The 12,015-nt window shown below is 44.7% G+C and overlaps 1 protein-coding gene across 1 annotated transcript in view; it reads right to left on the bottom strand.

The window, feature by feature from the left end:
* LOC140736181 (glutathione hydrolase 7) overlaps window positions 1–12,015 on the bottom strand; it is an 80,603-nt gene that overhangs the window by 25,833 nt on the left and 42,755 nt on the right. Inside the window, 4 exon segments of the mRNA XM_073062057.1 lie at window positions 2,339–2,427; window positions 4,587–4,714; window positions 10,704–10,791; window positions 11,713–11,906. Coding sequence (XP_072918158.1) covers window positions 2,339–2,427; window positions 4,587–4,714; window positions 10,704–10,791; window positions 11,713–11,906 — 499 coding nt within the window.

Below are 12,015 nucleotides of genomic sequence, written 5' to 3'. Positions count from 1 at the left end.
CCCCACTTACCCCATCCCTATCTATAATTTTAGTCTGGTTCTCTTTCTCTCTCTTTTCCCCCCTCACTATAATCTCTTCCCAGCCCTACCTTTCTTTCTCTTTTATTTCCCATAATTCTCCACCTTCCCCCTAGCCCATTTCCCTTCAGCCTATCACTTCCCAGCTCTCTACTTCATCCCTTCCTCCACTTCTTATCCCCCCTTGACCATCCCGTGTTACTTCACTCCTGATGAAGGGTTTCTGCCCGAAACGTCGTCACTACCTCCTCCCACTGATGCTGTCTGGCCTGCTGAGTTCTGCCAGCATTTTGTGTTTTTATTTATTTCCAGCATCTGCAGATTCACTCGTGTTGCCTTTCCATAACCTTGATTGTTCTTGGCAAATTTTACGACAGAAGTGGTTTGCCACTGCCTTCTTCTGAGCAGTATCTCTACAATGCACCACCTGCTCCCATGACTTCACATGACCCTGATCAGGGGCTTAAGCAGGTGCTATACCTTGCCCAAGAAAGTGCTGCAGGCTAGCAGATGGAAGGAGCACCTTACACCTCCTTTGGTCGAGATATATTTCAACCCTGCCACCCTCACAAATGGAGGTGATTAAAATGTCTTTAATTGTTTGACCCAATTTGTTTAGCTACACTCAGCGGTCACTTTGTTAGTTACCTCCTGTACCCAATAGAGTGGCCAATGAGTGTGTGTTCATGGTCTTCTGCTGCTGTAGTCCATCCACTTCAAGGTTCAACATGTTATACATTCAGAGATGCTCTTCTCAAGTCAAGTCAACTTTTATTGTCATTTTGACCATAACTGCTCGTACAGTGCATAGTAAAAATGAGACAATGTTTTTCAGGACCATGGTGGACTTCATGACACAGTACAAAAAACTAGCCTGAACTACGTAATAATAAAAAAAAACAACACAGAGAAAGCTACACTAGACTACAGACCTACACTGGACAGCGTAAAGTGCACAAAAACAGTGCAGGCATTAGAATAAATAATAAACAGGACAGTAGGGCAAGGTGTCAGTCCAGGCTCTGGGTATTGAGGAGTCTGATAGCTTGGGGGAAGAAACTATTACATAGTCTGGTCGTGAGAGCCAGAATGCTTCGGAGCCTTTTCCCAGACGGCAGGAGGTAATGCATGGTTATTTAACTTAATGGACACTATTAAATCTCCCCAAATCATAAGACTGGAGAAATAAGCCAGTTCCAAAGGAATGCTTAACCAAACAGAAGCAGGGGGGCCTGTCTCTGTCTGCAACGCTCTTTCTCAATGGTCCTTCAGCGCTGGTCACTACTTCAGCCTGAAGTGGGCACTGGGTTTCTAAAGAAACAGACTGAGCTATTCTACAAACTATTCTTTTACACCCGGGGTGCCCAGAACCAGAAACCGGTGCCATAGCAGGCAAACCAGCCAATGGGAAAGAGCAGCCAATGAATGACTGACACAGCAGAAGCAACTTATGACCGGTTAATGAGCTAACCCCCTACATGACACTGTTGCCTTCCTGTCAGCTTGAACCAGTCTGGCCATTCTCCTTTGACCGCTCTCATTAACAAAACATTTTCACCCACAGAACTGCAACTCACTGGGTGTCTTTTTTTTTGTTTTTCACACCATTCTCTGCAAAGTCCAGAGACTGTTGTGTGTGAAAATCCCAGGACTGTCTAAGACCAGAGGACACAGACTTAGAAAAGAGGGACGTCTATTGAGAACGGAGATGAGGAGGCATTTCTTCAGCCAGAGAGTGGGGAATCTGTGTAATTCTTTGCCACAGGAAGCTGTGGAGGCCAAATCTTTATTAATATTTAAGGCAGAAGTTGATAGATTCTTGATTGGTCAGGGCATGATTGGATATGGGGAGAAGGCAGGAGGCAGGAGATTGGGGCTGAGAGGAAAATTGGATCAGCCATGATGAAATGGCAGAGCAAAATCGATGGTCCAAATGGCCTAATGCTGCTCCTAAATCTTATGGTCTTCTAGTGATCAGCTTTTTCTGAGACACTCAATCCATCCTGTCAAGTACCAACAAGCACTGCTTGGTCAAAGTCACTTAGATCACATTTCTTCCCCATTCTGACCTTTCTCTTGAACCTCTTGACCATGTCCACATGCTTTTATACACTGAGTTGCTGCCACATGATTGGCTGATTAGATATTTCATTATCAAGCAGGTATAGAGGTGTAATACACACAAAATGCTGGAGGAACTCAGCAGGTAAGGCAGCATCCATGGACAAGAGAACAGTTGACGTCTCGGGCTGAGACCTTTTATCAGTGACTTAATAAAGTGGCCATTAAGTAACAGTTAAACCAAAATGAGATCACACACCTTATCATCTTCGCTGTCACCTCATTTGTTGTGGAATCGAAGGAAGGGTCTCCGAGACTGCTTGCAAGAGCTAAGGCTATTTTCAATGTCTAGAGAAAAGAAATCGAAGTACTGATGTGAATAGGCAATAAATATAATGTATATCTTTATGATAGCAAGCACACAGGATCATCAACTAGATACATCTTGAAACAGAAAGGTAAAAGTGCTCCTCACTACACTTATCGGTACAAGTTACTCAGACATACAAAGTGCTGGAGGAGCCCTGGCAGCATCTATTTTCATTCGTTATGTGCTGTGTTGTATAACGTGGGTGATCATGGTCTTGAGCATGATTGATGTTGGCAGATTTTTCTATAGAAGTGCTTTGCCATTGTCTTCTTCTAGACAGAGTCTTTACAAGATGGGTGACCCCAGCCATTATCAATACTCTTCAGAGATTGTCTGCCTGGTGTCAGTGGTCGAATAACCAGGACTTGTGATATGTACCAGCTGCTCATATAACCATCCATCACCTGCCCCCATGGCTCCACGTGACTCTGATTGGGGGCTATGCAGGTGCTACATCTTGCCCAAGGGTGACCTGCAGGCTAGCAGAGGGAAGGAGCACCTTCCACCTCCTTTGGTGGAGATGTAGCTCCACCCTGCCACCTAAGCAAAGACCTGGACCCGCTGCAATTTGCTATTGCCATAATAGAGCTACAGCAGATTCAATCTTACTGGCTTTCAACTCACACTTGGATCACCTGGACAGTAGCAGTACCCACGTCAGGCCGCTACCCAGTTTTCACCACAATCATACCCTCAGTTCTAATCAACAAGCTCCAAAATCTGGGCCTCTGAACCTCCCTTGGCAACTGGATTCTTTGCTTCCTCACTGGGAGACCAGTCTGTGAGGATTGGAAACAACACTTCCTCGCTGACAGTGAACACTGGCGCACCTCAAGGATGTGCGCTTAGCCCACTGCTCAAACACCATATATAAATTTTCCAATTACGCAACTATTGTTGACAGAATTTCAGATGGTGACAAGGAGGTGTACAGGAGTAAGACAGATCAGATGGTTCAGTGATGTTACACAGCAACAACCTTGCTCTCAACATTAGTTAGACCAAGGAACTGATTGTGGACTTCAGAAAGGGTAAATCAAGGGAACACACACCAGTCCTCATTATGGATCAGAAGTGGAAAGGGTGAGTAGTTTCAAGTTCTGGGTGTCAACATTTCTGAGGATCTATCCTGGTGCCAAACATATTGATGCAGTTACAAAGGACGCACGACAGCAGCTATATTTCATTAAGAGTTTGAGGAAAATTGGTATGTCACCAAAGACTGTTGCAAATTTCTACAGATGTAGAGTGGAGAGCATTCTAACTGGTTGTATCACAGTCTGGTTTGGAGGAGCCAATGCATAGGAGTGGAAAAAAAGCTGCAGAAATTATAAACTCAGCCATCATATAAACTCCATCATGGGCACTACACTCCCCTGCATCAAAGACATCTTCAAAAGGCGCCGCCTCAAAAAAAATGGTATCCATCATTAAGGACCGCCACCATCCAGAACATGCCCTTTTCTCATTGCTATTATTGAGGAGATACAAGAACCTGAAAACACACACTCAATGTCTCAGGAACAGTGTCTTCCACTCTGCCAATTAATTTCTAAAAGGACAATGAACCCGTGAACACTACCCCAGTATTTTTCCCTCTCTTTTTGCACTACTTATTTAAGTTAATACTTACGCAGTACAGTACAAAAGTCTGAGGCACATATATAGAGCTAGGATGCCCAATAGTTTTACTCAGTGCTGTAGATTGGTTAAAATAGGGAGGTGGTTGGGAAATGGAAATCAGAGTACTTAGCTTTGTATTAGCTCAGTAGTATTAAGTGTTATTTGGTAACTGGAAAGACATAACATAACATACAGTACTGTGCAAAAATCTTGTGCACCTTAGCTATATACTGTATATGCGCTGCAATCTGTTGCAAAATTCTGTAGGTACATATAGTAATTTAGTTTTTATTATGTATATGCATTGTACTGGTGCCACAAAGCAACAAATTTCATTAAATATGCCAGGGATATTCTGATTCTGACCCCATCCCTACCTATGTTGAACTCTGCAGGACCTACCTTGGGTCCGCTGGTTACCCCAGAACCCACGAAACTGGAGTAGGAGCAAGCCAGCTTCAATCCCAAAGGACCTCCTAAAAAGATCATCTTACACGCAGTTGGGAAATCCTACCTCTGTGAGTAAGTGGTAGGTCAGATTCCTGGATGCCTGGGCTGTTATGTTAAAGCCTTCCAAAATGTTGAGAGCAGCAATGAGTGCGGGTCCCGTATGCGGGGGCGGAGCAGTGAGCACAAAACGACCTGCAAAACACCAGAAAATAACAGCTACCTTCCACTAAAACAACACACACAACGTGCTAGAGGAACTCAATAGGTCAGGCAGCACCCTGGAAATTTCGGGCCAAGACCTTTCATCAGGAATGAAGCACTGGTGGGCAGGTTGTAGGTGAGTAAGTTGTTCAATTTTACATTCAGTCGTCACTTTATTAGATAAACCTGCTCATTAATACAAACATCTAATCAGCCAATCATGTGGCAGCAACTCAATGCATAAAAGCATGAAGACATGGTCCAAAGGTTCGGTAATTGTTCAGGCCAGACAACAGAATGGGGAAGAATTGTGATCTAAGTGACTTTGACTGTGGAATGATTGTTGATGCCACAGGGGGATCGTTTGAGTATCTCAGGAACTGCTAATTTGCTGGGATTATCATGCACAACAATCTCAAAATTTACAGAGACTGGTGTGAAAAAAATGTCATTGAGTGGCAGTTCTGTGGTTGAAAATGCCTTGTAAATGAGAGAGGTCAGAGGAGAATGGCCAGACTGGGTCAAATAAACAGGAAGGTGACAGCAACTCAAATAGGTTACAACAGAGGTGGGCAGCAGAACATCTCTGAATGCACAACACGTCAAACTTTAACCATGGGCTACAGCAGAAGACCACAAATATACACTCAGTGGCCACTTTATAGGTTACAGGAGGTAACTAATAAAGTGGCTACTAGTAAATTGAATTGAATTGATTTTATTACTTATATCCTTTATATACATGAGGAGTAAAAATCTTTGCATTACGTCTCTGTCTAAATGTGCAATGTGCAATTATAGTAATATATAATAAACATTATGTACACCAGGACAGTCAATATAACAGAGATACAATTCTATCAGCATGAATTAATCAGTCTGATGGTCTGCTGGAAGAAGCTGTCCCAGAGCCTATTAGCCCTGGCTTTTATACTGCGGTACCAATTCCCCGATGGTAGCAGCTGGAACAGTTTGTGGTTGGGGTCCCCAATGATCCTTCGGGCTCTTTATACACACCTGTCTTTGTAAATGTCCTGAATAGCGGTAAGTTCACATCTACTGATGCGCTGGGCTGTCCGCACCACTCTCTGCAGAGTCCTGCGATTGAGGGAAGTACAGTTCCCATACCAGGCAGTGATGCAGCCAGTCAGGATGCTCTCAATTGTGACCATATAGAAAGCTCTTGGGATTTGGGGGCCCGTACCAAACTTTTTCAACATTCTGAGGTGTAAGTGGCGGTATTGTGGCTTTTTCACCACACAGCCAGGATGTACAGACCATGTGAGGTCCTCAGTGATGTTTATGCCAAGGAACTTAAAGCTGTTCACCCTCTCAACCCCAGATCCGTTGATGTCGATAGGGGTTAGCCTGTCTCCATTCCTCCTGTAGTCCACAACCAGCTCCTTTGTTTTTGCAACATTGAGGGAGAGGTTGTTTTCTTGACACTACTGTGTCAGGGTGATGACTTCCTCTCTGTAGGCTGCCTCATTATTATTTGAGATAAGCCAATCAGTGTAGTGTCGCCAGCAAATTTAATTAGCAGATTGAAGCTGTGGGTGGCGACACAGTCATGGGTATTCAGAGAGTAAAGGTGGGGGCTTAGTACACAGCTGTGAGGGGCACCTGTGTTGAAGGTCAGAGGGGCAGAGGTAAGGGAGCCCATCTTACCAACTACTGGCGATCTGACAGGAAGTCCAGGATCCAGCTACTCAGGGCAGGATGAGGGCTGAGGTCTCTGAGTTTCTTGTCGAGCCTGGAGAGGATTATGGTGTTGAATGCCAAACTGTAGTCGAAGAACAGCATTCTCACATAAGCATCCCTCTTCCCCAGATGCGTAAAGACAGTGTACAGAGCTGTGACTATTGTGTCATCTGTTGATCGGTTGTATCGGTAGGCAAATTGCATGGGGTATGGGGTGTCAGGGAGAGGTAGTACCTCTGGTGGCGAAACATGTCACGTCCTTTTCAGGCGGATTGCCCATCTTTAGTCCCCACCTGTGGCTCATCGTAGCGGCCACACCCCAGCCAACAGCTTCGACAAGCCGGCTAAACCAGGTGAGGGTAGCCGACGGGTCTCAAACCCTCGGTGAGATAGGGAGTTGTCTACCCCAGCATGTGAAGACAGACTCCGGTGGATTGAGTGGATGAGACCAACGGTCAAGAAGGCAGTCTCTGCAAGCGTAGAGCATGACAAGACACACAAGACGTCCTGGTCATCCACTGCGCCTAGCCCTATCTCCAGCCGTCTCGACTCTTGTCTTGCCACTGGATCCAGATGGGAATTGGGAAGAGAAAGTGAAGCTGCGTAGTTCTCCCTCACTTAAATCCAAATCAAATTCTAGTCTCGACACCATCTTCATCTAAAAACCATCTAAAAACACACGTGCCAGTTGTGCTGTGCACATCCTGAGGACTCGCCCTTGGATGCCGTCTGGTATCCATTTTACTGATAACTAAGAGTAGAAACATTTGGTGGTGAATAATTAAACTGAATTTAGAACATAGAGCAGTGCAGCACAGCACAGACTCTTCAGCCCACGTTATTGTGCCAACCCTGTGACCTACTCCAAGATCAATCTAACCCATCCCTCCCACATTGCCTTCCACTTTTCTTTCATCCATGTGCCAATTTATCCTGCTTTTTTTGATCAGGGGATACTTGAGCGATCCCCTATATTGTCAGGTGCACACCAGTGTTGTAAATGTACAGGAGCAGCTTGGCTAACCGTGCAGCCAGTTCTGGGCCTCAGGTCTTCAGCATTAAGCCTGTCTACTTGGGGGATCGTCACCTTGTCATGATGGAGAAGCTTGCGAGTTCCAGAGATCCCCACAGTGATGCTTTCTGCAGTTTAGCCATCTAGCATTTAGCTCCTGGTAAGGACACCCACGGCGGCAAGGTCAAGAAGGAGGTTCCAGGCAAAGAGCGATCCAAGCAAGACCTCAACGATGGAGCTGGTGGAAGATGATGACACGTCATGGCAGTGAAGGTGGGGGAAGGCTGCAGCAGTAAAGGGTCCCCAGTCATCTTGCATTCCACGTCACTGGACTCTGACCTAATCTGTCAAGGATTGTGTAGTGGCTGCCTGTGTATTAATAGTTCAAGGTTAATTGTCATGCAACAGTACATGAATACACATGAGCACTGCCAAATGAAACAGCGTTACTCTGGGGCCAAGGTGCAAGACACAGTACTGACAGTCACACACAGCACAAGGCACATATAGCATGTGTACAAGATATCAGTAAAATACAGTCACACACACACACACACACACACACACACACACACACACACACACACACACACACACACACACACACACACACACACACACACACACACACACACACACACACACACACACACACACACACACACACACACACACACACACACACACACACACACTCCATGAATGCTGTGGCTGTCCACAGTCGAACGCTGAGTGAACACTGGGGCAGCACCAACTCCAGCGTGGGCACCATGCCATACCGCCCTCAGCACTGCGGTGGAGCACAAGAGACCATTTTGTCTGAAAGCGTAACGGCTTGGAATGGCAACTGCTCTGCACATGACCGCAAGAAGCTGCAGAGTGGTGAGCACATCTCAGCAGTTCACAGGAACCAGCCACCCCCTCTATGGACTATACTTCTCTGTGCCTTAGTAAAGCAGAGACCTCTTCCACCCCAGACACCCTCTCTTCTCTCTCCCAATGGGCAATAAACACAAAAGCCTGAAAGCACGTACTCCAGGCTCAAGAGGAGCTTCTAACCCATTGTTATCCAACTCTTGTAAGGTAAGATGGACTCCTGACCTCACAATCTACATAATTGTGATCTTAAACGTGCTGTTGCTGCCAAACCCGTTTGTTATATCATGAGGTATTTCATGAGAGCAGGAATACAGTCGGCCCTCTTTATCCGCGGATTCAGCATGCGCGAATTCAACCAACCGTGAATCGCGAAAACCCGGAAGTGCTCTTCCAGCACTTGTTGTTCGAGCGTGTACAGACTTTTTTTCTTGTCATTATTCCCTAAACTATGCAGTATAACAACATTTTACATAGCATTTACATTGCATTAGGTATTATAAGTAACCGAGAGATGATTTAAAGTATACGGGAGGATGTGCGTGGGTTATGGTGCATCGGAATCGAAAAAAAATCAGAAGTTCTCTTACTAAGTAAGTCAGAACAGGTACATCCGGTATTATTTAACATCAGTTAGTCAAACGTTTGTCTTAGTACATGGTATATATTTTACCTTTCTATGCATATAAAACACTTAAGAACGTATGTTTCAGCGCCGGGTTCAGGAACAGAAGTTCTCAGGACTCGGGACAGATCGCTCCCCAGTGCGCTCTCCACTGTGCCGGGTTGATGGGGAGGATCAAGAACTCAAAACTCCAAAACCTAATAATTAAACCACTGCGTTGCTTAGTAATAATTGTAGCTTTCACCGGGGCAGGGCCTTTCTCACTTTATCCTTTAAAATTGTTCCGATCCTTGACCGACCTAGCCTAACGCTTTTCCAATGACCGATGGCATTTCACCTCTTTCCGGTCACTTTATTATTTCCACTTTATTTTCAATCGTGATCATGATTATTTTCATGAACAGAAACATTGCGCATTCAGAGCTCTGGCGCTGGGTCCTAATGTCCATCACTCTGAGACAGGTTAAATAAGGTCTGGGGTTCTGCTGGGTCCTAAGGTCCACCGGATTGACACAGGTTGAATAAGGGACTTGAGCATCCGCGAATTTTGGTATCCGCGAGGGGTCCCGGAACCAATCCCCCGCAGATAAAGAGGGCCGACTGTACTTTATCGTCCAGTATCTACCTCCATAAAGCTCCTTGGGAGGAAGTTCCAGGATTCAGAACAGCTGGCAAAATGTTTCCAAGGATGTGTAACTTGGAAGAGAACCTTCACAGCAGCAAGCACAGCCCAGTAGCACAGAGGTTAGCAAAACATTTTACAGCACCGGTGATAATAAGATTGTGATTTAATTCCCGCTGCTGTCCCTAAGGAGTCTGTATGTCCTCCCTGTGAGCACATGGGTCTCCTCCCGGTGCTACGGTTTTCCTCAAAAGACAAGGCAAGACAGCAGCAAGATTGCATTCAGTTTGAGGAGATTCAGTTTGTCACCTAAAACACTCAAAAACTTCTACAGATGAAACTTCTGACTGTCATCACTGTCTGGTAGGAGGGGTGGGGTGTTTCTGCACAGGATCAAAAGCTACAGAAACGTAAGATTAGTTAGCTCCTTTATGGTTACTAGTCTCTATAGTATCCACGACATCTTCAAGGAGGGTGCCTCAGAAAGGCAGGGTCCATTATTAAGGATCCCCATCACCCAGGACATGCCCTCTTCTCATGCCCTCTTCTCATCAGGAAGGAGGTACAGAAAACTGAAGGCACACACTCGGCAACTCAGGAACAGCTTCTTCCCCTCTTCCATCCAATTCTTAAACTGACATTGAGCCCATGAACACTACCTTACTACCTTTTTTTTTATTATTTCTGTTTTTGCACTATTTTTAATTTAACTATATATATATATTTACCGTAATTCTGTTTTTTTCCTATATTATCATGTATTGCATTGTATCGCTGCTGCTAGGTTACCAAATTTCATGGTGATACACTGGTGATATTAATTCTGATTCTGATCCTGACATTCCAAGGATGTACGGATTAGAGTTAGTAAATTGTGGGCATGTGATGCTGGAGCTAGAAGCATGGCAACACTTGCAGACTGTCCCCTGCACATCCTCGGACTGTTTCGGTCACTTTAGCCAACAATGCAATACATGATACACTGTAGGTTTCGATGTATTTGTGACAAATAAAACTCATCTATAATAAAGCTATTATTTAAGGAAGGTGCTGTTCCCAAGTTTTCTCATGTTGGTAGGATTTGGGGAAGATGTAATAATTCCCACCCCACCTCTCAGACTAGCAAGCAGAGATCAATGCATACCTTGGTACGATCCTTCAATTGGCTTCTCAACAATCACGCTGTAGTTAGCAAAATCCTCGGCAGTGAGTACTCCACCTTTACTCCGAACCTACAATGAAAGAAGGGATGAGTCAATGTTAACCTCTTCAGAAGGTCCATATTCCTGACATGACTATTTGCTGTCTGTACATTGTTGAATCGTCAGGAATAAATTATTACAAATGCCCTCTCGTGAATTGCTAGGGTATCAGAGAAACCATGAGGCTTATTGGTCGATTGGTAAATTGGTTTATGATTGTCACATGCACCAAGGGCCAGTGAAAAAACTGTTTTCCATTCCATCCATACGGATCATTTCATCACGTCAGTACATCTAGGTAGTACCAGGGAAAATCAATAACAGAATATGGAATGTGGTTTTACAGTTACAAAGTAAGTGCAGTGCAGATAGACAATGGGGTGCAAGGACCACAATGAGGTAACTTGTGAGGCCAGGGGTCCGTCTTATCGTTCAAGAGGTCTTACCACAGCATGATAGAAACTGAGGCAACACACACAAAATACTGGAGGAACTCAGCAGGCCAGGCAGCTTCTATGGAAATGAACTGATAGAAGCTGTCCTTGAGCCTGGTGATATGTACTTTCAGGATTTTCTATCTTCTGCCTGATGGGAGGAAAGAAGATAGAGAAAGAAGAGAAAATGTCTGGGGTGGGAGGGGAGGGGTCTTTGATTGCCTTGCCGAGGCAGTGGGAAGTATCGGAATTCCGTGAGGGGAGATTGGTTTTTGTGATGTGCTTATTGGTTACATTATCATAGACCTAATGATGGAGATCAGTCTCTTAGCTTCCACACTTTGCTTCAGTCCATTGGAGTACATTTTGTACAATCCCATATCAGGATATTCCCAAAATAGGCAAATGGTCATCTTCAGGTAACTGAGTCACAAAGTTTAAACAGTTTCAAATTTTAATTACCATCGCAGAGAACTGAGAAGACCAAATGATTGTTTTGACAAACTTAACTCTTTACCTCAGAAACCATTTCTTCGGTAATATTTCCGGTGTAAAATGCTGAAGCACCCTCCGTGCCAATCGCATTCAAAGTGGCTGCCAGATCCAAGCGTTTCATGAAAGACCCTGGCTGCAGTGGTTGCCCGTACGGCAGGAAGATTTCACGGAAAATCTCTGACATGTTTTTGTCCTTTACTTGATCAATTGCTTTAGCTAGAATCATGGAAGCCACAAGAATGTTAGTCTGTAGGTAAATAATTAAATATCAACTTTAAAATATTCCAGCCGAAAATGGCACATTTTATTTATAGCCCAGAGAAAG

The sequence above is a fragment of the Hemitrygon akajei genome, chromosome 11, assembly GCF_048418815.1.
Source record: "Hemitrygon akajei chromosome 11, sHemAka1.3, whole genome shotgun sequence".
Lineage (NCBI taxonomy): Eukaryota > Metazoa > Chordata > Chondrichthyes > Myliobatiformes > Dasyatidae > Hemitrygon > Hemitrygon akajei.
The sequence above is the reverse complement of the archived record's forward strand: the minus strand, read 5'-3'. Positions and strand labels throughout refer to the sequence as shown.